The 24,850-nt window shown below is 43.3% G+C and overlaps 1 protein-coding gene and 1 non-coding gene across 6 annotated transcripts in view; one reads left to right on the forward strand and one right to left on the reverse strand.

Annotated features, from left to right (window-relative positions):
* The first annotated feature begins 3,071 nt into the window (after window positions 1-3,071).
* LOC128568319 (small nucleolar RNA U13) lies at window positions 3,072-3,171 on the forward strand. Its single transcript, XR_008375123.1, has one exon. It is a non-coding gene; the product is annotated as a small nucleolar RNA U13 (small nucleolar RNA).
* Window positions 3,172-10,468: 7,297 nt separating this feature from the next.
* The window catches only part of MYLK (myosin light chain kinase), a 212,626-nt gene continuing 198,244 nt past the window's right edge, over window positions 10,469-24,850 (reverse strand). For 3 of the 5 annotated variants that reach the window (XM_053565244.1, XM_053565242.1, XM_053565245.1), the window contains 4 exons: window positions 23,659-23,782; window positions 17,033-17,162; window positions 15,378-15,509; window positions 10,469-12,477 (listed from right to left, as the gene is read on the reverse strand). In XM_053565244.1, the coding sequence (XP_053421219.1) occupies window positions 12,236-12,477; window positions 15,378-15,509; window positions 17,033-17,162; window positions 23,659-23,782 (628 nt within the window). In that variant the 3' untranslated portion in view covers window positions 10,469-12,235. Of the gene's footprint in view, window positions 12,478-15,377; window positions 15,510-17,032; window positions 18,599-23,658; window positions 23,783-24,850 lie in introns of those variants that run through there. The other 2 variants (XM_053565243.1, XM_053565246.1) reach the window with 2 other exon arrangements.

Consider the following 24,850-nt stretch of genomic DNA (forward strand, 5'->3'; position numbering starts at 1 on the left):
CAAACAATAATGAGAACTAGAACCAAAAAATAGCCGGGCGTTGTGGCGGGCGCCTGTAGTCCCAGCTACTTGGGAGCCTGAGGCAAGAGAATCACTTAAGCCCAAGAGTTTGAGGTTGCTGTGAGTTGTGACGCCATGGCACTCTACCGAGGGCGAAATAGTGAGACTGTCTCAAAAAAAAAAAAAAAAGGATGACTCATCCTAAATACAGCAGGGCAGTACACACCTTAGTCTGAATTGCTGAGGCAGCACCCACAACATAACCCATATTCTGTTGTTTCCTTTTCCTTTCCTTTGAGCTTCCCACCAAAAATTTCACTCAAAAACATCAAAGAATTTACTGACCGTGTAAGGGATGTAGGTAAGGGAATGTATATCAGTTGGCATTTCACATGAAATACCTCCCCAGACCTGCCTCTTCTGAATTTCCCCTCTTCTCTTTATTTCCCCCCCAGGCTGCCTTTTACTATCTTTATTTTTCTCTCATCTTCTTCCTTCCCTTTTTGTAGGGCAGTTTAAGTACATCTAAGATTTAGCTAAACTAGCATAAAAGCAAAAATCAAAAAACAAAACAAAAAGCCAACATCACTGATATCCACTCTCATTACAAGGCAGAAAGATAAAGAGGTTTGGGGGGTTTTTAAGACAGAGTTGCACTCTATAGTCTAGGCTAGGTTCAGGGGCATCATTACTGCTCACTAAAGCACAAACTCCTGGGCTCAAGTGACCCTTCTGCCTCAGCCTTTCAAGTAGCTGGGACTACAGGTATGCACAACCACATCCACCTGGCAGATTTTTCCATTGTTTATAGAGACAGGGGTCTCACTCTTAGGCTGCCCTTAAATGCATGGCCTCAAGCCATCCTCCCATCTTGGCCTTTCAGAGTGCTAGGATTACAGGCATGAGCCACCACTCCCAGACTACAGTTTTTGATACAGTTAAAGAAAAAAAAATATTGGGTGGCGCCTGTGGCTCAAGGAGTAGGGCACCGGTCCCATATGCCGGAGGTGGCGGGTTCAAACCTAGCCCCGGCCAAAAAAAAAAAAAAAAAAAATATTTTTTGAGACAGGGTTACACTCTGTTGCCCAGGCTGAAGTGCAGTGGTGAGATTATAGCTCACTATAACCTTGAACTTATGAACTCACCCTCCTGAGTAACTAGGACAACTGGTGTGCACTTTTAAGCCCAGCTAATTTTTTTGTTGTTGTTGGGGAATCACTGAAGGTACAAAGAACCAGGTTACACTGCTTGCATTTGCTGGGTAAAGTCCCTCTAATAATAGTGTTCTGCCCCCAAGAGGTGTATCACACATGGTGGAGCCCAGCTAATTTTTAAAACTTTTTGTAGCAACGGGGTCGGTCTGGCTATGTTGCCCAAGCTGGCCTCAAACGGTTCTCCTGCCTCAGCCTCCTAAAGTGCATGGATTTACACACATGAGCCTCCTCACCCAGCCTAATTTAAAAAAATAAATAAAGATATATTTTACAGACGAGGTCTCACTCTGTCTCCCAGGCTGTAGTGGAGTGGCACAATCAAGGTCACTGCAGTCTCCAACTCCTGGGTTCAAGCAATTCTTCTGCCTCAGCTTCCCAAGTTGCTAGGACTACAGCCTGAAGCCACTGTAGCACGACTAAAGAAATAATTTAAATCACAAAACCACTCCATTCATTGGAGAAAAGCAAATCGCATATAAACAGAAATTTGAAACAACTGATGTTCTTACCTACCCAAAGATAACCATTATTACATTGGCATACCCTACCAGATTGTTTTCTCCAGATACACACCTATACCAATTGTTATAAAAATGAGTCCATAATACATGTCGGGTAAATCCACTTTTTTTACTTAAGATAGTCTAAACAATGTTCATGTCAAATACATCCCTGCAATATTATTTCCCCAAACTTTTCACTCAAAACTTTTTTTTTTTTGGAATGTTCTTTTTTTTTTTTTTGGTTTTTGGCCGGGGCTGGGTTTGAACCCACCACCTCTGGCATATGGGACCAGTGCCCTACCCCTTGAGCCACAGGCGCCGCCCAACTTTTTTAAACCTAGTGAAAACTTGGTAGAATAGTTTCATGAACACTGTTTTATCCTTCCCATAAGATATTTTACCCCTATCATCTCACTTTGTTACATAATTCAGGTCCTCTGATCAAAGGCTTTTACAACCAATGCTGGAATGTTCGTTATTCTGTGGTGAGCGGGTATATGCTGATCTACCTCCACAGGCTGAGAGAGCTGGGAAGCCCAAACAAAAGGGAGACAAAGCCAGAAAGAAACATTTAATAGGGACTTACGTATAGAAGCCATTGTTGAGACGTAAGACCCTTGCACCCACTCTCCATAAAATATTCTTTCTATAGCAAACTTCCGTGTGCAGCTGATCAAGCCTCAGACACTAGAAAGGTTAGATAAACATCTTTCTGAGGTGTTACCTAAGCTCTAAACATTGCTTCTCTGTTTGAATCCTAGCAGAGATCTTTAGGCACTGTTTCTTCATGCTACTCCATGGAAACACTTGGTATGCAGGACTCGAACATCAGTTACCACAGCGGTTTCACTTCAAAATGTCGTCATTCTCAACCATGCCAACAGGCTGGTTTCCTACATTGGTATAAGGAGACTTAGGATAGTAAAGCTTAGACGCGTTTCTCTCCCTGGAGATGGTCCAGGATAGTAAAGACAGAGAACTCTCCCTCCCCTCCTGGAGATGATTTGCTTACATTCCAGAATGAAGATAAGGTTTCTCTTTCTCTGGAGAGGAGGATGGGCACGTCGCCAGCAGTTATATATAAGATTGGAGTTTCCGAATTTCAGGATTCCTCTCTTGTAATGCCCTCCACGGCGTGTGCAGGTACCATCTGGCCCTCACTCTGTCTCCCTGTGTGGATGGGGCTTGGGAACCAACACAAGATGTTGCTCTGGCTGCTGCTTTGCCTTGAATGATTAACTGTTTTTGTTTCTGACCCAGAAATCTCATTTTTTTCTCTATGTGTGTATTTATATATTTGAATATATGGCAAGTTAACAAGTTAGCTTGCAAGTAGAGTAAAAGTCTCAATCTAATCCTTTTGAAGTTCATAAGCATGCCGACTGGGATTTCATGGGCCTGTGTGAGATGTGCCTTCCTTATAAGCCTCAGGTTGGCACATTATCCATCTGATGTGAAAAAAAGAAAGAAAACAAAAAACAAAATCAACAGATGAGTCTCAGACCCTCATAGTTTCTGATTACCAATCACACCATTTTGGCACGTTTGCTCTTTGCTCACAATTCCTCTCTTGTGTTTGAACTCTCTCACACACACTTTATTTTTGCTGAATCACTTGAAAGTAAGTTTCTGCAAAGCCATTTCTAACAGCTGAATATATGATCTTAAGCCTCTCTCATAATTTAACCAGTCTGTACTACCAGACATTGAGATTGTTCCGAACAGTTTGGAAATATTTGTATCATAAACAGCATTGTGATGAGCTTTTATAACTAAATCTCTTTTCACATGTTAAATTTTTTCTTTAAAATCCATTCCAAAGGCAGGATACAGTGTTGTGCACCTGTAGTCCCAGCAACTTGAGAGGTAAGGCAGGAAGATCACTTGAGCCCAGGAGTTTGAGGCCAGCCTGGGTGATATACCAAAATCCCACCTCAAAAAAAAGTAGGTCTAAGAAATGTGGTGCAATTGTTGGGTCAAAGAACATAAATAATTTTGGGATTTTTTTTGAGACAGAGTCCCACTTTGTCAGCCTTGGTAGAGTGCTGTGACATCATAGCTCACAGCAACCTCAAACTCTTAGGCTCAAGCAATCCTCTTGCTTCAGCCTCCTGAGTACTGGGACTGTAAGTGCCCATCACAACAACTACCTATTTTTAGAGACAGGGTTTTGCTCTTGCTCAGGCTGGTCTCGAATTCATGAGCTCAAGTAATCTACCCGCCGTGGCCTCCCAGAGTGCTAGGATTATAGGTGTGAGCCACTGCGCCTGCCCCGGACATAAATAATTTTAGCAGTTTGGTATGTATTGTCAAGCTGGCTTTCAGAAAGTGTAGCGATCTATATTTTTAGCAGCAAACTTTAAGAATACCCCTGTCTTATATCCCTACCAACAGTATTGTTTCTATCTTTGATATTTTGAAGAAACAAACAAAAAAGGCATCTAGCTCATTGTTTTACTCAGCATTTGTTCATTAATGTGATTGGATTTCGTTGTTGTGGCTTGAGGATGATCGTAGATGGTCATGTATACTAAGGAAACCATCTCACAGTCTCTCCCAGTCTCTTTTCTCTTCACCTCTGCTGAGGCCTTAGTTTCTCAAGTTCAGATTCTCAAAAGAAGAATCTGATACAGCATGTTCATGTCAGGCTATATCACCAATCTAAGGGATTGCTAACAGGAAGGTTAGGGTGGAATTTAGAGTCTGAATCCTATCACTCACCTCTCCTTTCCTCCAAATCAGTAGCCAAATGGAAATCCAAATGTCAGTGGTCTTCTTGGTCAGATCATGCACCCCAAATCATAGCCTGAGAGCCAGGTGGGGGACGGCAGTGGTGCTACCCCCAACCTTCCTGAATTGAAGACAGCTGCCTGGCCTAGCAGAGCTGATCAGAATTCCACCCCCTGCCCACTCCCAGTCACAGAGAAACCAGAGAAGAGAAAGAGTCGTACACTGCAAAGCAGAAGGGGAAACCTGTCTGTCTTTTGGTCCAGTGATTCTGCACACAATCTCTCATCTCTAAGGAAAAACATGGCCCAATGAATTTCAGAGATCTTAACTAATGGTATTACATTTTTCTCTTCCCTACTGACAGGCAGAGGCCAGGTTATGTTTATCTCCAATATTCCCTATGATAGGTGTTTTTCATTTTTTGGCCTCTCGCTATCTAAATACACATCCTATTTGGGAAGAATTCCAATAAAGATGCTCAAGTGTGGGCAAATAGCCCCTTTCCCAGTGCCCTTGTCTCCAGAATTTGGTTATGGGACCTTCCATCTAGACACACCCACATAAGACCTTGACTCTGGAGTAGCACAGAGAAGAAAATGGCATTTAGAATCTTTCCAGGGGTGCAAGAGGAAGCTCTAAGCATAGTATCCAATGTCCAGTGGTGGCTGTGCCAATGAAATACATTGGACACCAACCAGATTCTTCCTGTGTATTGATTTCATCTCTATTTCCGGCTGCCTAATTTCCCATAGCCCCTGTTCATGTTCCAATTTTATGAGCTATTCAGTGTCCTTCCAATAACTCTCTTTTCTCACTAACTAACCAGAGTTAGTCTCCATTGTTTAGGAACCTGGAAATCTGATTAGTACATATATCTTTTGTGCAGAAGTTGCCTTTCCTATGGAGACAAAAAGAGGAGCAGAGGGGTGCCTACTTCTAGTCCAGAAGTATCCACTATCCTGACTCTCGTGATAAATATTTCATGGCTTTACTTTATAATCTTACTGTCTATGTACATAGTCAGGGTAATGGAGACCACGTGGTAAAAATGTAACCCAGCTCATCCACAGGGCTTCCCTTAAAAAGAGGTGACTGTGACCAAAGCACGAGGGTCTTTATTAATATCCAGATTAACTACACAGCGCCTTGACGATCCTGATGCAGACCAGCCTATTTCTTGCTGTCAGGATTTCTCTTTACTTTTAATTTATTATATAACACATGTATATTTAACATATGAAGCACATATAAGTTATGAGCATAAACATGAAAAGACCTCATCCCAAGAGCAATGAAATGAACAATGAAAAGACCAAACCTAACAACATCACCCAGAACGGTGAAGCTGCCTGCACTTTCCCTGCATGTCATTCCTCTGCCTCACCTTGCGCTGTTGTTCCTTTGTTTAAAATAATTTTATTATGACACACAGCTGACATAAATGTAAATATTCATCTCAGTGAATCATGATGAGGGGAAAACCTACATATCTGCCACCTGAGTCAAGGAAGAAAACATTTCCCTTACTCCCAGACACTGCCCTCTCCTCTCAACCCCTGCTATTTGTTCCCTGGTGGTCATAAACCCCTTTCTCCTCACAGGGGTATCCACTATTCTGACTTTCATAATAATCATGTTTTTATATTTTTTCATTCCTTCTTTCACAATGTTATGTTTATGAGATTCATCCATATTGTTGAGCACAGCTGCAGTTTCTTGATTTGCATTGCTGTTACATCCCATTGTGGGAAGATCGCGTGATTTATTTCTGTATTTTACTGTGGATAGACGTTGTGTTGTGGGGCTCTGATGAGCAGTGCTGCTTAGAATCTCCGGGTGAATGTTTCCCTCGGAATCTTTAAGGGCATCTACCTGGCAGCAGACTAACAGTCACAGGCTTTGTGTATCTTCAGCTTTACTAGAGAATGCCAAACTGTTTTCCAAAGTGAATGTACAGTTCACCACCAGCGGTCTGGCTGAGGAGTTTCTACTGCACCACACCCTCACCAGCAATCAGTGTTATCAAGCTGATTAATTTTAGTCCATCTAGGTGACAGAGAATGGTACCTCACTATGGTTCTACTTTGCATTTCCCCAATTAATAATGAGTTGAGCATATTTGCATATGCTTATTAGTCATTTATATATTTTTCTTTGGTAATGTCCCTATTCAAGTCTTTTGCCCACTTTTTCTTTTCTTTTTTTGCAGTTTTTGGCTGGGGCTGGGTTTGAACCCTCCACCTCTGGCATATGGGGCCGGCGCCCTACTCCTTTGAGCCACAGGCACCGCCCTTGCCCACTTTTTCAATGTTGTCTCTTATTTTTTATTTGAAGTTTTCACATACACTACAGGCTAACCCTTTATTAATTATATGTGTGGCAAGTATCTTCTCTATTCTGTACCTGCTTTTGTTTGCTTGTCTTAGGCTATTTTTTGATAAAGTTCTTTATTTTTATATAGTCAAATGTATTGATCTTTTCCTTTATGGTTAGTAATTTTGATATCCAGTTTTAAAAGCCTTTCTCTACCTTTGAGATGATAAAGATATTCTCCTATATTAATTTCCCAAAGCATTAAATGTTGTCTTTCGCATTTAAGTCTATCGGTCATTTCTGTGTATGATGTGAGAGAGGGAACATTTCTTTGTCATGTGGATACCCAGCTGTCCCAGCAAAGTAGATTAAAAGCCCATCTCTTCCCTACTGTACCTCTCTCATGCACTGAGCTGTATATATGTGGGTCTGTTTCTAGGCTCTCTATTCTGTTCCGGGGTCTCTTTGCCTTCCCCATGCCAATATGATACTATTTTAATTACTATAATTTGTAATAAACCTTGATATCATATAAAGCAAGTTCTTCTGACGCCTTGGTAATTGTTGGACCTTTATATTTCCATATAAATTTTACTCTACTTGACAAGTTCTACAAAAGCAAAGTCAAACAAGAAAAACCACCTGAAGAAATTTTGATTCACAGTGTATGCAAGCTAGGAATTAATTTGGGTGGAACTCATCATCTTTACTATACAGAGTCTTCCCACCCATGAACTAAGCAACTGTCCACTTATTTAGGTCTTCTTTAACATCATCCAATAAAAGTTTATAATTCTCTACATAGGACTGAAGTATTAACACAGAGGCCATGTAATTATGCATACACATTTAAAGTTGTTGTTTTCCTGGTGAATGGAACTTTTCGCCATCATGAAAGGTTTTATCTCTAGTAATGCTTTTGACTAATATCAATATAGATATATTAGCTGTATTAGTTCCCAACTGCTGCTTTAATAAATTACCGCAAGCTTAGTGGCTTAAAACAACACAAACTTATTACCTTACAGTTCTTTAGGTTTGTCAGACACAGGTCTCACTGGCTAAACCCAAGGGAGGAATCCATTTCCTTGTCTTTTCTAGATTTATCTAGAGGCTCCCTTCCTCCATCTTCAAAGCCAGAAACATCACACCTGTCTGCCTTTCTTCTGTAGTCATGTGACTGACTCTCCAACTCTTTTTCTATCTCCCTCTTTCATTTTCCAGGATCTCTGTGTACCTTTGGGCCCGCCCAGATAATTCAGAACAATCTCCTCATCTCAAAGTCTTTGACTTAATCACATCTGCAAAATTCCTTTCCCAACAAAAATAACAGGCGTTCTCTATGAGTAGAGATAAATTGTGTGTTTGAATACTTATGTGCAATTTCTTTTTAAATGCTCTAGCAAAAGTAAAAAAGAAAACTGAATAGTTTACTTTGGAGTATACATTGGGAGAATTACACATCGTGCCTCCAACATTATTGACTGGCAATTTTACCTAGCAACTATCCATGTTGCCGGGTAACTGAGCCAGCAAGGTGTTAAAAAGTCAAAAATTAGGCCGGGTGCTGTGGCTCACGCCTGTAATCCCAGCACTCTGAGAGGCCGAGGTGGGTGGATTGCCTGAGCTCATGGGTTCAAGAGCAGCCTGAGCAAGAGTGAGACATCTTCTCTAGAAATAGCCAGGTGCTGTGGCGGGCACCTGTAGTCCCAGCTACTCAGGAGGCTGAGGCAAGAGAATCGCTTGAGCCCAGGAATTTGAAGTTGCTATGAGTTATGATGCCATATTCTACCGAGAGTGACAAAGTGAGACTGTGTCTCAAAAAAAAAAAAACCAAAACAGTCAACAATTACATATGACTAGAAAATAATGAATACCTGCATATTGACTGAGTCTACACGATCCAATACAATTGATCAAACTTTTGCCCATACTCTCCAGGCTTTCACACAAGCTTTTACGTTTTAATTTCACAATAATTTGAAAAGCAATGTGTATAGTGTAAAATTTGGAATTTTTTTCACACCTCCTCTATCTAGATCAGTACTGACAAAACTTTACGGACAGTTCTACTCTGGGATTCCAATATATTAGGTACTGGTCACATGTGACTACTGAGCATTTGAAAGTGACTCACCCTGAGGAACAAACTTAGTTTAAATTAAATTTTTAATTAACTTAAATTCAGCCACTTGTAACTAGTGGCTACCATATGAATTAGCACAGACCTAGAACTTGGTGATAACCCTGTATCAGGATAGTCTAGGTTATGTTGTAGTCACAAGGAACCCTAAAATCTTGATGGTTTATAAGAAAAAAAGGTTTTTTTCTTGCTTGCGTTATGTGCTCATTTTGAGCCGGCTGGGGACACAGATGGGAGAGAGCGGCCACCCTCTTAAGGCTGCCTGTCATCACGGAGAGGCTTGCACCAGCACTTAACTACTCTGCTGCAGAGGGGCGCCCATCACTGCTGCTCACAGCTCACTGGGAGGGCTAGTCACACAGCCCCACCCAAGTGTGTGCCAGGTGGCAGAGCCTCAGTAACGAATGCCGAAGACATTAGCCTCCCCCCCTCAAAAAACAGAGGAGGGGGTACTAAAGGATAAAGAGAGGCGTACTACTTGTATTTTTTTACAAAGTGGAGAACTGAACTCCTCAGAATTCAATTATCCATTGCTTTCTTGATACTCATTAACAGATTTATCAGTAGCAGGAAAGATGTGAAGCAAAAAGCAAATCTGAAACATTTTGATAAAAAGAAAAGGACAGTCTTTATATACACATAGAGCTGACAGCAGTCAGCATGTCTCGTTTGTTACATATAAGACATATCTCTTGGCCAGGCACAGTGGCTCACGCCTGTAATCCTAGCACTCTGGGAGGCCAAGGTGCATGGATTGCCTGAGCTCATGGGTTCGCGATCAGCCTGAGCAAGAGCGAGACCCCATCTCTAAAAACAGCCGGGTGTTGTGGCGGACACCTGTAATGACAGCTGCTTGGGAGGCTGAGGCAAGAGGATCGCTTGAGCCCAAGAGTTTGAGGTTGCTGTAAGCTATGACACCACAGCACTCTACTGAGGGTGTGAGACTCTGTCTCAAAAAGAAAAAAAAAAAACAATGTAAGACAAATCTTTTAATAAGATCTACAGTGTAAAGAATAATCCATGGACTGTTTTTGTATGCTTGCCATGAAAATGAATGGAAGGAAGTATATTTGTTTTTCTGGTACAGGGAAATATTACACATTTTTCCCTGGCAGGTAAAAAAATAATCTCAAAGAAGATCATGTAGATTTTAGCCTTATGGGGACTTCTAGAATGTTATGGTATCAACATGATGCTCAAGAAAAATTTTAAACTAAATGTATAAATTAGGCTACCTATGTAAATCAGAACTACCTAAGTCATTCTGTTCCTTAGCAAAACACCACCACATAAGCCAATTTCTTCACAATTATGGAGAAGAGTGTTTGGTTTTTATGTGTTTTCTTTTCTTTCTTTTTTTTTTTTTTTAGAGACAGAGTCTCATTTTGTTGCCCTCAGTAGAATGCCGTGGCGTCACAGCTCACAGCAACCTCCAGCTCTTGGGCTTAGGCGATCCTCTTGCCTCAGCCTCCCGGTTTTTATGTGTTTTCAAGATGTATCTGTGTACTCTACACCTAGTGGCACAGAAAGAAAGAGAAGTCTGCAAAAATTGAACAAACAGCACGCACTGTGGGATCCTTTATTTAAAAACTGTGAGCTGACTACAACTGTAGTGTTCTCATTTACCATTCTCATGGCATAATAAACTGCGAGAACATTAACACAATGTCAAGAAGGCATGCGCCTGTAAACACACATATATACCCCCCCCACACACAACGTACAGACACACAGGCTTATAGTCCAAACAAAAAAGTGATGGGAACAAAAGCTTTAACTACTCTAAATCAAATAAAAACCCTTTATTATAATAAACGGTGGCAATACTGTGGCTATCATGAAAAATATTGTAACTATTTAAAAAGCAATAAGGAAAATACTGGCAATTTGAAATGAGCAGCAAAAAGCAGATAAAAATGAATGGAAGATAACATAAGACTAAGATGAAAAGTCTAATGTTGATACTGTGTAGGATTGCACTGAAGTAATTTAAAATGGGTTCTTAAGGAAGTATTTAAAAGTTCCTTGAACTCTTAACTTTACAAACAGTGGAAAAGAAAAATGCATTGGAATGTCACACACACACACACACACACACACACACACAGAGGAAATGTATTCTGGTTATCAATTTTGGTCTTTGTTTATGACCTCCAAAAAGTTTTATGAAGATAAAAATTTAAGTGCCAATGTAGTGAAATAAAGTTAAAAGTCCCTAAAGATGCAAGTCTGAGTGCATTTATCAGGTCTAAGAATATATCTCAAGGTTAGGGGCAAGGCTTGATTGATGCACAGTCAAGAAGAAAAGCATTGTGGACCCAGAAGGTAGGTCAAGTTCTTTGGAGAGTGTTGAGAATGAAGACGTATTAAACTCAGACAATCTTGAAGGAGATTCCAAAGTACATGGAGTTCTACAGCTTTTCAGTTGAAATCTCTTTCATAGTGGCCAGTAAATAATTAAGACTAACTTTTCAGCAAACTGTTTTCTCCTGCACTCAAACGCAAAGGTCTTTACCACACATCCAGAGCTGATATTCTATAATAACACAAAAATGAAGCCTGATTTAAGAAGAAAAGCAACATTAGCAAGGATTTTTGTTTTCACGGGTTCTTAATCAAAACCAAACATTTGCAAAAAGGGGATAAGTTCAGATTTCCCAATGATTTTAGAAGAAAGGAGACTTTATTTTCCTAAGGAAGCTAGAGTCATTCATGAGCAGGGGACTTGTCTTCTGAAAATAAGAAGCATAATGTCCTTAGTACTTAAACCCATGACAAATTCAGATACAGAAAAACTGGCTAGTAGAATGGGGGAAGTATGAACAGTGTACTTTGGAATAAAGTGTGCCTCATAAATTAGAATGGCTCAACTGCTTTCAGAATGAAGTGTAGCAATCCTGGAGAAGACCCAGTTTTCTGGAGTCAGGAGCTGGGAGAGAGAGGCTTTCCATTCCGAGGGACCCTCTGGGCTGAGCTGTGGTTACAGGGCCAGAGCCCTTGCTTTGGCCTTACTTTTCATTCATTTATTCAGTTGGGGAATATATTACTTGCCCAGATAAATTTTTCTCCTGGTTACTTTCTCTCTAAAATCAATCGGTCAGACAAGTTACTGGTGACTTCCCTTAAATGAAATCTAGCTGCACTAAGTATATTAGGGTGCCAGCTAATTCAAATTAATGCCCATCACGAACTGCTATTGCTGAAGAATCAACCCCCAAATGACGTAACTAGATAATCTATCACACTAGGTGCTTGTACTACCTTGAGTTTTTTGAGTTAAGAGAAATGGTCCTTTTAATATGACTTAGAAACTGCTTCTCTCTGGCTTTGTTTTACTCTTCCTCTTCTCCTTCCCCTTCTCCTTCCTCCATGGTTTCCACGATGAGCTCTGCCGTACAGGTGGCTTCTCCAAGACTGTTGACAGCCTTACAAGTGTACTTGGCATCGTCATCCCCGCAAACATCGCTAATAATTAAAGAGCAGTTCCCATCCTCATCGTAGTCTATCTGGAAGTGGCGGGACTCCCTGATGGACTGGTCATCTTTGAACCAGACGACCTCAGGGTCTGGGTATCCTGCAACACAGGAAGAGAACACGAATTGCAGAAATGGTTCTTCAAAATTTCTTATCCACTTATGCAAGTAACTCCTAAGCTACCTCAATTGATTAAGGGATCAAGGACAAAAAAATACGATGCTGGTGTTTAGCATCTGTTTTGGTATGTACATTAGAATGTGGGCAAGTATTGTAAACACTAATATTTTAAAGTTATCCCTTTTTCCATCCATGTTGGACTTGCACATATCCTGCCCTTAGACAGATACTGAGTACTACCTGAAGTACCATCTTTGTGCAGTTACACACCTAGAGCTAAATATCCTCTTGGAAGAAAATACATTTTTGTAATCTTGTATAAAAGTTTAATTTAGGCTGGGTGCGGTGGCTCACGCCTGTAATCCCAGCACTCTGGGAGGTTGAGGTGGGAGGACTTTTTAAGGTCAAGGAGTTCAAGACCAGCCTGAGCAAGAGCAAGACCCCATCTGTACTAAAAAAAGAAAAATTAGCTGGGCTTAGTGGCATGTGCCTATAGTCCCAGCTACTCAGGAGGCTGAGTGAAGAGGATTGCTCCAGCCTAGGAGTTTGAGGCTGCAGCGAGCTGTGACCAATCACACCACTGGTCTCTAGCCTGGGTGACAGAGTGAGAGCCTGTCTCGAAAAAAAAAAATTAACTTTAATTAAAAATAAGAGTCAAAATAAATGTGAGCAGGGGATCTTTTGGGGGATGATGGAAGTGTTCTAAAATTAGATTTTGTGACATGACTACACAGTTACTAGAAATTGAATTGCACAATTAAAATAGGTGAATTTTTATGGCATGTAAATCATAACTCAATAAAGCTGATAACAGCTATATAAAAGATAAGTTAGAGGAGCTGATAATATTGCTAAGAAAAAGAAAGCAATGTCTTAATCTGATCAAAACAAGTAATCTGCTTGTAGATAATCAGAAATGGACTGCATTAGTTAGCCTCACTTTATGTATCAGTTATGTTTCTGCAAAGTTCAGCATTAAAAAAATATAAAACGCGCATATATACATATATTACATATTTTTAAAATTGTATGAGTACATACATACACATGTGTCACCAATATTGTACACATATGTACACTACTTAAATAAAGATATATTATGCAATATATCCCAATTGACTTGCTCTTAAATTTTTGTGAAGCATTTTTACAGAAAAAAAATATAGCTCCAACCAGAATGAAAATTATATGTAAGAAATTAAGAATCCTAAGATTGCTTTCAAGTAGAATTTTGGTTTTATCAAAACAGCATCCAGATATAATACCATAATTTTCATCAGATTGCCAGTGAAAAGTTACACAAATACCAAGGGGTATAATCCCAAGGACAAAATTACAGAGATTATAAGCACTGTGTTATTAAAAAAAAATTAAAAAGAAAAAAGGAGAACTTCTTTATTTATTTTTTTTGAGACAGAGCCTCAAGCTGTCGCCTGGGTAGAGTGCCGTAGCATCACAGCTCACAGCAACCTCCAACTCCTGAGCTCAAGCAATTCTCCTGCCTCTGCCTCCCAAGTAGCTGGGACTACAGGTACCTGCCACAATGCCGGGCTATTTTTGGGTTGCAGCCATCATTGTTGTTTTGGTGGGCCCGGACTGGATTCGAACCCACCAGCTCAGATGTATGTAGCTGGCGCCTTAGCAGCTTGAGCCACAGGCGCCGAGCCAGAGAAGAACTTCTTAAGAACCAAGGGCAACGGTGATGGTGAGAGTTACAAGCAGTGGCCCCAAAGCGTCTGGCAGATTTCCCAGTCTGAGAACTTTCACATCATCAAAGGCAGAACATCTAGTTGTTGTTTTTTAATTGAATGAGAAAAAGAAAAAAAATTTATGGTAGGCCAAGTATTTACTAGGCACTTTGATTCTATAAAGATACAGGAGAAAAATTGCTTTTTCATTCCTAACTTTGGGTTATTTCACTTAAAAGGCAGTGTAGAGAGTTACAGAGCTGTGAACCCCACAGAGTGAGGGGCATGATTTGTTCTGACCGCGGCCCATGCTATTTGGCCTTGGTAAAGTTGCTTAACAAGCTTCCACGCTTTATTTGGTAAGACCAAAATGGGAGGTAGCCCTCCACCCTAGTTGGCATGTGAAAGTCACAGACGCGGAACAAAGTGGCCTGTCTCATCTTGCCCTTCATCTCTCTATAATGTTGCAATCTGTGGAATCTGAAAAGCCTGTGCCATCCATTTTGCTCATTTCTCAGGTGCATGGCAAGATTGCTTCCAGGTCCCCTGAGCTCTGACCCCTCATGATCCCGTGTCCGCATTATTCCTGGCAAGCAGAGAAGTGGCATGAGGACAAGGAGTGCTTTGTCCCAGGTGCCTGGAACCCACCTGGCCTCAGTGTGAAGTCACACCATGTGCTCTCTCCCTGCACTGGCCAGTCCCACAACTCAACTCTACTCCATGATATCTTTTAAAAGCTTAAGGTTTCCCTTTTTCACTATGTCACCTCGTAGAATCTGCAAGGACCCCTGGTGGGTCAGATATCATCTTGCAGGCAGGGGCCTTGAACCAGGAGCATGAGATCTCTCCCCTTGGAAAGCCACCCAGCCTGTGGGTGAGTAGCAGAGCTGGCTCTACTTTTGTGTGGGCAGCACTTCACTGGCTCCTTGGCGGCTTACAAAGCTCATTTCATCAAGCATGTTCCACAGTCAGGGAGGTGTAAGTAAGTAGGTGAAATATCAAATGTGCCCCTGGTAAGTCTCTGAAGGGCACTAACCTCCAGGAGGCAGGAGTGGAGGGAGCAACCGTTTCTCATCAGCTCCTCCTCACCCAGTTTCCCCAGGCCTGGCTGCTCCTAATTGCTCCAGATTGCATAACACTGACGGGTACAGGGTAGGGGCTCCGCCGTCCACCACGCACAGCTGCCACTTACCTTCAATCTTGCAGTCAAATCTAGCAGCACTTCCCTCCACGACTTCTAAATCACGAATGGTCTTAGAGAAATAGGGTTTTATGTGGGGCTTTTCCTCAGCAACAGCCTCAAGGAAAGATTGGGACACATCTTCTAGAAGACAAGGAAGAAGACCAGGTCATTTCTTTATTCCTTGTTCTCTCCTCTCCTCTAGTTTAAAAGAGCTAACTTAAAAAAAATGCGATAATTTAGGAAATAATGCAACTTAGAGAACCGAATCATCAGCATGCCTTTTCTCCTGGGGACAGGATGGCCCGCTGCCAAATGGTTTTTGGCATAAGACAGAACTGTGCCCAATCTGAGGAAATGTTCAGCCTCCCTCTCCCCTTATGCTGACAGATTGAAAAGGGAAATCATCTTTAAAAAGGATTTCTGGCTGCGTTTCCTGCTGTCTCAGGATTTTAGTTAAGGGTATCTCAGAAGGACAGACCCTCACCAGCCTTCCTGATCCCAGCACCTCTTTGCCCTCCTCCCACAGGTGGTCCTTCCCCTGTTCCTTAGACGAGAGGACCCAGGTCGTAAAGGCATCTTCAACTTGCCAGGGGTTCTGTTCTGCATACTCACACTGCCTTCACGTTGTAATGAGTGTGTGAGTGTAACTGATGTGTGTGTTAATGTGACTTCACGGGATGTGGGACTGGTCCAGGGGAAAGCCGTTATTGGGAGCCTCCTATATCCTCTCCCTCCCTTCAGGGTATTTCTGGGTCATTTGGGGAGTGGCAGGAGTGGCTCAGAGTGACCAGGCCCATGTGCTGCAGACTTTGTCCCCAGCTGCAAGAAAGCTCCGAGCTGCCAATTACTGGCCCTGCCAATTACTCTGCCTTTGTTCACCAAGGAATCTAGACTCAGCTTCTCACCTACAGATACAAAAAGTACCAGACAGTGAAGGATTGGGGTGGGTCCTCTGGCCAAACGAGGTGCCTCAAGAAGACAAGGGCCAGGCCCTGTGTGCATCTGAAGCAGGAAGAAGCTGAGGCCTTCACTGAGGAACGCACGAGACGGCATCTCAAAGATGGCGGGAGAGTAACAAACCTGGGGTCTCCAGGAGGGACCCTGACAGTTTCCGTCTGCCCAGCTCAAATGAGATGATTTAGCAGCATGAACAATGTCAAAAGAACATGGACTATATCAGTTAATTTTTGTTAAAAACAAAAACGCAAATTCAGCAGAAAATAGGATATTTTAACATGTTACAGAACTATGTGTGATTTTTATTTTTGCCTATCAATATATAAGTATTACTTTTATAATAAGAAAAGCGGATGCTTCTAATAAAGTCTTTGTTGATTCTTATACAAAATATAGGGAAAAGAATAGTTGAGGTCAAGACAAAAGAAAAAGTCACCAGGAAGGAAGATTAAAAAATAAAACAACTGAGGCTGTCTAGTTTTCATAGGGAAAATTATTAAACAAATAAAGCCTAAGGTTAAACAAATAAAGAATAATTACTAGGCTTAGTAGTTGTTGTCAAGGCAACCCCCAAATACTTCCAAATTCATCTTTGTAGGGTGTATTAAAAAAAAATAACAAAAACAAAATAAAACCACCACCTACAAATGTTCCTGTGTCCCCCAACCCTTTCTTTCTCCCCAGCTGTTGGAGAAAACCCTCCTTACCTTCAGATTCTAGCTTTTCTGCATTGAGCGGGCTGGTTGGTGACCCTGTTGAGGATTTCCTGCCACTGAGCCCTGAGATCATTGCCATAGAGGACAATCTTCCAATGGCTCTCACAGCATTGCCCGTTTTCTGGAAAACAGACACTGGGGTTGGACTCCGGCGGTGTCCCTAGTTCCAGCCAGGCAGTGCTGGGGTCTCTGAGGAGAGGAGCCCAGCCCAGGAGGAGCAGCTGTTCCCCAGAATGAGGGCCTCTGACTGCCGAGCTCCTGCCAGAAGAGTGAGCCCAACCTTGCTCTGCTCAGCACTATCAGCGTGTCAGAAGATGTTCGGGGAATGGAATGGGGCCTGGAACTGATGTGTGCGTTAATGTGACTAAACAAGGTCAACATGAGACAAAAACCCTTTCATACTGTGCTTCAACTCCCATAAAAGGGATAGTTTATATAAAGCGAGTGCAGGCTGAGACAGCTCCAGAGACTTATTGCTGACTGGGCCTAGTGTGGCTGTTTCTCGTAAAAAGATGCCAGCAGTGGGATTTTAATCAGCCAAAAGAATAGTTACTGCCGATCACACAGGTCCTGATGCAAAAATACCAGGAGAAAACCCAACAAAACAGCTTTCTAGCTTTCTGTTGACCTTGGGCAAGTCACTTAACTTCTCTGGGCTTCAGTTGCCTTTTCTATATAAAGAGGGGTTTGGACAAGACGATCTCCAAAGTCCTATTTAGTTCTGTTTATGATTTGGATACTTAAGAGATTTGGAGAAACACTCTGGCTGGCCCCAGCACAAGTCTGTGACTGTGCAGTGAGCTCTGGGGGGGTGTTCGGCTGCGGTGCACACTCAGGCATCTGAAAGCAGTGCCCACAGGCATGAAAAGCAATGGCATTTTGCTTTTCTGAGACTAAGCTTGGGAGAGGACAGAATTTCTCCTAAAAAGGCTGAAAGCTCCAGATGTAATTGCTTTGCATTGTGAAAATTCTACCACGTGTAGGATTTAGGTTGTGAAATCCCCAACAATGTACAATTGTGTCCCTGTTTCTTACCTTTCAATAAAGTTTTTTGCCCTTTTTCTAAGCTCCATGGGAATGACCAAGAAAACTAAGGCATAAGCAAGTCCTTCCACCCCTGCATTCAGAGCATTTTTGTCTGGCATCCAAAGGCTGTGCACCCAGACAGTGGATGTCACCACAGACTGGCCACTTGTCCCAGAAACAGCCTCTTTGTAGGCACATGGCTTGTATACACTCATAGGACCTCAAACTGCCAGCAAAGCCATTTTCCTCCTGAGTTAACTTCACACACTCAAGTATTTCAGCAAAACTTGATTTCTTTCTTTTATTTTTTTTTAGAGACAGAGTCTCACTTTATCACCCTCTGTAGAGTGCGATGACATCATAGCTCGCAGCAACCTCTAATACTGGGTTTAGGCGATTCTCTTGCCTTAGCCTCCTGAGTAGCTGGGACTACAGGCACCTGCCACAATGCCCAGCTATTTTTGTTGTTGTTGTTGCAGTTTGGCCGGGGCTGGGTTTGAACCTACCACCATCAGTAGAGGGGGACGGCGCCCTACTCGCTGAGCCACAGGCGCCGCCCTCTTTTTTTTTTTTTTTTTTTAACTCTTATATATTATCTTTTTTTTTGGCTGGGGCTGAGTTTGAACCCACCACCTCCGGCATATGGGGCCGGTGCCCTACTCCTTGAGCCACAGGCGCCACCCTATCTTTTTGTTTTTTATTGTTGGGGAATCATTGAGGGTACAAAGAACCAGGTCTACCGCTTGCATTTGTTAGGTAAAGTCCCTCTTATAATTGTGTAGCAAAGCTTGATTTCAGACTACTTGGAAAGTTAGAATGCTTCAGTAAAAAGATTATTTTGAAAGCAAAGAACTTCAGGATGCTAAGGAATTACGTGAAAAATTGTTTGTGCGTGCACGCATGTGTGTATGGTTTTCGTGGAGACTTGCTACAACCACAATCACTTTCTGCCCCCTGCTCTTCTGTTGCAGACTGTCTCGTGCATTTTGGACAGACATTCCACCTTGCCCTGTCCTCTGGCCACCTGTTCTTGCACATATCACTAGTGTGGTATGGCTATGCTTCTGGCCTCCTGCTGCCATGGTGAAGCTGGGTCGCTGAACAGAACACAGGAAGCTGCAGGTGGAGGTAAATAAGGAAGAAGGTGAGAGAAGGCTACTGGACAACTAACTTCACTGCATGCAGAATCACCGTGCTCCTGCAGACTGACGCCACTTGGCAACCTTTCATGCTCTTCTGAGAGAGGCTGTTGTGCTACCGGGAGTGTGGGGAGACTAGAGACTCACTCTTCCCATGGGAGGCTTCCCTGCCCTGGGGGAAAGGTGGTGCCAGCTGTAGTGGCCCTTCCTATGGGAGTCAATATCAGACTATGCCACTGCCTAATCTGCCCAAGTTCAGACTCTGCCCTACCCAATGGGAGATTCCCTTTACCCAGCACTGATTGCTTTGCCCTGGGCTGGGAGGCTCCAAACTCAGAGGGCTGGTTTCCAATAAGCGGCAGATTAGTTCTCTTGCCACCAATTGCTGGGTGACTTTGTGCAAATCAGTTCCCGTCAGTGTCATTAGACTAGAAGATTCTAATCTTTTTTTTTTTGGAGACAGAGTCTCACTTTGTTGCCCTTGGTAGAGTGCTGTGGTGTCATAGCTCACAGCAGTGGGCTCAAGTGATCCACTTGGCTCAGCCTCCCAAGCATCTGGGACTACAGGCGCCCACCACAATGCCCAGCTATTTTTTTTTTTTTGTAGAGACAGAGTCTCACTGTACCGCCCTCGGGTAGAGTGCCGTGGCGTCACACGGCTCACAGCAACCTCTAACTCTTGGGCTTACGTGATTCTCTTACCTCAGTCTCCTGAGCAGCTGGGACTACACGCGCCCGCCACAACACCCGGCTATTTTTTGTTGCAGTTTGGCCGGGGCCGGGTTTGAAGCCGCCACCCTCGGCATATGGGGCCGGCGCCCTACTCACTGAGCCACAGGCACTGCCCAATGCCCAGCTATTTTTAGAGACAGAGTCTCGCTCTTTCTCAGGCTGGCGTTGAACTCCTGAGCTCAAGCAATCTACCCATCTTGGACTCCCAGAGTGCTGGGATTATAGGTGTGAGCGACCATGCCTGGCCTTAGAAGATTCTAATCTGGCTTCTCTAGTCTTCTGCAGAAAGACTGTGATTAACACACACGGACACTCCCCTGAGCCAGGGGCTCCCTAATTCCAGACACCTGCATGGTACATGGGTGGTGCAGATAGATGTCTTTTCTCTTTCTGATTTTAACATGTAAGGAAATGACTAATATGAAGTTATCAGAATGAGGCAAACAAAAGAGTTATAGTATTTCAGGGGAAGTAGCAAGTATATTAACAAATAAGTAGGCCTCATATACGCGGGAATTTTCTAGCAGATAGAGATACTCAGCATATAATTTCTAAAACAGGGAGAAATGTAAAAAATGCACAATAGGGAAAAATTTAAAAACACTCTACACCAGAATTCAATCTTTGGAAACTGATTAGAGAAAAATAATTGGTAAGGAAGTTCTCTGTCAGAACTCTGTATGTTCTAGTCTTCTAGTTTCATGCTTTTGAGCTGAAACTTGGTTGCTGCTTTACTGATCAAGACCTTTGGGAATTTTTGGAATAGCAAAACAACCAAGTTTCAATTCTCTAATTTACATCCTTGTTTTGAGGAAGCTTTTTTCTTTTCTTTTTTTTTTTTAGAGACAGAGTCTCACTTTGTCATTCAACCTGCGTTGAATGCCATGGTGCCACAGCTCACAGCAATCTCCAGCTCTGGGGCTTAGGTAATTCTCTTGCCTCAGCCTCCCGAGTAGCTGGGACTACAGGCGCCCACCACAATGCCCGGCTATTTTTTTGTTGCAGTTTGGCTGGGGCCGGGTTTGAACCCACCACCCTCAGTATATGGGGACGGTGCCCTACTCACTGAGCCACAGGCGCCACCCAGGAAGCCTTTTTCTTGTTTGAGGGCAGCTGCCAAGGCTGGGTTCCTTGTACCTGGTGGGCAGTATCTGTACTAGCCTCTTTAACTGCCTTCCTTGCAGACTCCCCACCCCTTGGAAAGCTGGCACAGCCATGCTGGTGTGCAGACTGCAGAAACCCCAGGATTAGGGTCTTTCACTGCTAAAACTAAAACAGTCCCTGGCAAAACAAGGCACGCTGGTAACCCCCACACCAGCCTGAGATACATGGGGCAGGAGGCTCCCTACCCCATATAGACCAACAGTCTCAAGATTTCCTCTGGGCAATATAGACTATCCAAATGGGATGGCCAAGAATACTCTGTGCAGTATCAAGTCTAATGCTTTCTCCCCTGTTGCCCTTTTGTCTATGCTGCTGGTGGTTCCCAGAGAATAAAGATGGTTGCCCAGGGACCTCCAATTCATTACCTTTCCTTCTGGTTTGTATGCAGAAGCCCCGTTATCCTGCTGAACTCACCTATCCCTCTTGCTATGACTCACCAACATGTCTTTGTACAATTTTTCATGTAAGTTTAAAATATATCTTCTTTCAGAATAACTTCCTTCTAAATGAATAATATGATTAGTCATCTATACCTAACCAGTCTTGCCTGCAGAGATCTGTTCCTATGTCAGTTGCATCCTCCGGGGGCCTTTTATGAAAACCACAGCAGAACAAGAAGCTCCTTTCTCTGGCACAGCTGTAGAGCGTTCTGGGCCTGCCCTGGCCCTCTCGCTCTCCTGCAGCCTACCGGCCCCACTTCACCGCATAGAACCTTGGCTGCTGCAAGAGGGAACCCCTATTCCAGGGGGAGCTGAGGTGATGAGGACTGGAGTTAAAATATGGAGAACAGTTTCCTAAGGAAGCACCGTAACACACGATGGTCACCCACAGCTGAACTAGTACCAGGGAAATTATGCTTCAGGAACGTTACTTGTTGGATGGGATTTTGTGGACTACATTTTTGTGTGCTATTTTGTGCAACCTGATCACTGATTTTGAGGAAAAATCATTTCCAGATGCTGCCACCTATATTAAAATATGACATTAAGGTTCCTTCTATGAATTCTACCCTTCCAAAAAAACCCAATGGCTAATAATGTTTCCTGACTGATCTGGCTGGAGGAATCCATTTGCCTCCTCTCCCACTTCCTTATCTCTTTACCACACTTATCCCCAGTGTTCAGCCATCCTCCTGACCATGGTCCACCTGCAGATGTTCTGAGGTGATAAGGCTGCTCCCCTAACCCACAGCCTCATCCAAACAAAATCCAGTTCAACTGTCCTCAGGGGACTGTCCCATCCTCATACCAGCTACCCTAGCTTTTCAGAAGTACTTTTGTGAGATCAGCTGGCCATAGGATCATTAATAAAGCCAAGCTTTTATTTTGTAGACCCCTTTCTGTTTTGTTTGTTTGTTGTTTGTTTGTTTGAAACAAACAGCCCTTCTCTGTGCTCTAGCTCAGGCGCCATCCCTAACCTCAAACTCCTGCCCCGGGAGCATTTGCTCATAACCACAGCCACCCGTGGCTGTCGTCTGCTCCGCACCCCTGCCCACACCCAGGCTGGGGAATGGAGAGCTCTGGTGATAGCGCATAATTCCTTGTGCGCTATGTTCTTCCATGCCCAGTTCTTCAGTTCCCATTACACGTCTCTGCTGGCGAAACCATGCGCTCGCCAGCAGCCCAGGAATTTTTGAAGATCCTAATTGTAATAATAAAATTAATAAAATAAATGATAATGATAATAAATAAGCACTCCCTTGTTTTGGATGATTTTACCCATCCTGTTACCAGAGGCAGTTTTGTGTTGTTAAGACTGTATGCTTTGGAACCACGCTGTAGGTTCATGTGTGATCCTAGGTAACTTTCCTAACCCCTTGTCGGCCTTGGTTTGTCTGTAAAGTGGGGATAATCATAGTACCTGCCTTGCAGGATTAAAAGACAGTGCATAGCAAGTGCTTTGAATGGTCCCCAACACATGGCCAGCCTCAGTACCTATGAGCTACTGGTATCATTTCTGAACACGCACTCATGGTAGGGGTTGTACTGGAGGCCATGTGAAGATGATCTCATATACTTATCACAGCAATGATGTGAAGTTGGTACCACTATTACCCACTTTACAAATGAGAAAACAAATCCACAGCAAGGTTAAGTCACTTGCTAAGGACATGTAGCTATTAACATACAGCCTCCCTAGAGGATGGGGGCCTGTCTCTCTCCCTCACTGTAAAGCAATGAGAGACCATCACACGACCTTTAAGGAGATCACATTCTCCGGGGTTGCCAATAGGCCTCATGCTGCTCATCCGTGAAGACATGAAGCGTCGGTGACCTGACCTGAGTAAGGGCCAGGCTGTGTGAGGCCCCTCCGGGACAATGCTGAGCAGGTTCTTGGAGAGAATGTGGTTAGGAATCCAATTTCCCCTGAGAAAGGAACTCAGTGCCCAGGACTAAGCAGACCACTGTCCCTTAATCAGCTGCCTAAATTGGTCCAAGACTATTTCAGAAACAAATCTAAACTTTCTTGGAGGCCAAGGAGAGCTAGGAATAAAAGCAGCTTAAATAAAGACAACACGAGGGACGATATCCCAGTCCAAAGTGACCCTCACATTACCTGCCATTTCCTTCTTGCCATGTATTTCTTCATCCGGTCCTTGGAGAGCTTCTTGGCTTCCATGTTCTTGGTGTCCTTCATCAGCCACGGATGCTGGAGGCACTGGGTGCAGTCCAGGCGGCTTCTGATGGAGGCAGAGATCAGAGGATTTCTGAGTAGGAGGAGACTACGCAGAGGCCACTGTGACTAGATCAGAAATGGTGGGGGTGGGAGTTTACCTGTCCCAGGCACAGGGACAGAGGTCAGGGATCCTACTCCCAGTCCATCCCCCAGATCAGGTCACCATGCTCTTCACCTCTGCCCTCTCTTGGTTCTGGTTACACTGACTAGACCCAGCCTAGCTCAGTGTCAAGAAGGCCTAACCACCATGAAAACAACTGGAGCCCCATGGCCTGCTCCCAGGATCTAGGAAGAGTGCGTGCTGCAAGGCCGACACATCCTGGGAGGGCTCATATGTCAGGGTGGGGGGTCATTCCACTGGGCACAGGAGGGTGGAGCCTAATCCTTCTGCCTCCCTGTCCAGATGAGTGGGAAGCGTAAACACCAGGATACAATCTCTGTGAACCATTGAATTTTCATGTCTTATGGTGCAATGGAGTACCAGGTTTTTCCTGTTACAACCCAAATAAGCGTGTCCTACATGTAACCTGTGAATTGTGACAACCTTTGAACTGCAATGAAACTCATCTCATCCTTCCGAAAGCTCTGGGGATCTAGAAATCTTTTAGGGTCATCACCTTAATTGTAATAGGACTAATAAGGCCTGAAGAACCAAATGCTAACATACATAGAAAAATGACTGAAAGGCAGTCAACAAGACGTTAGTCATCTTTAAATAAAGGAATTATGGATGAATTAAAATTTTATCAATGCTTCAAATCATCTACAATTTGCATGTATTGCTTTTATAATAGAAAAGGCTTTTTTCTTTTTTTGAGACAGAGTCTCACTTTGTTGCCCTCAGTAGAGTGCTGTGGTATCACAGCTCACAGCAACCTCAAACTCTTGGGCTTAAGAGATTCTCTTGCCTCAGCCTCCCGAGTAACTGGGACTACAGGCACCTGCCACAACGTCCGGCTATTTTTATTTTTTGGTTGTAGTTGTCATTGTTGTTTGGCGGGCCCGGGCTGGATTTGAACCTGCCAGCTCTGGTGTATGTGGCTGGCACCCTAACTGCTACAAGTGCTGAGCC

The sequence above is a fragment of the Nycticebus coucang genome, chromosome 16 (assembly GCF_027406575.1).
Source record: "Nycticebus coucang isolate mNycCou1 chromosome 16, mNycCou1.pri, whole genome shotgun sequence".
Taxonomy (NCBI): domain Eukaryota; kingdom Metazoa; phylum Chordata; class Mammalia; order Primates; family Lorisidae; genus Nycticebus; species Nycticebus coucang.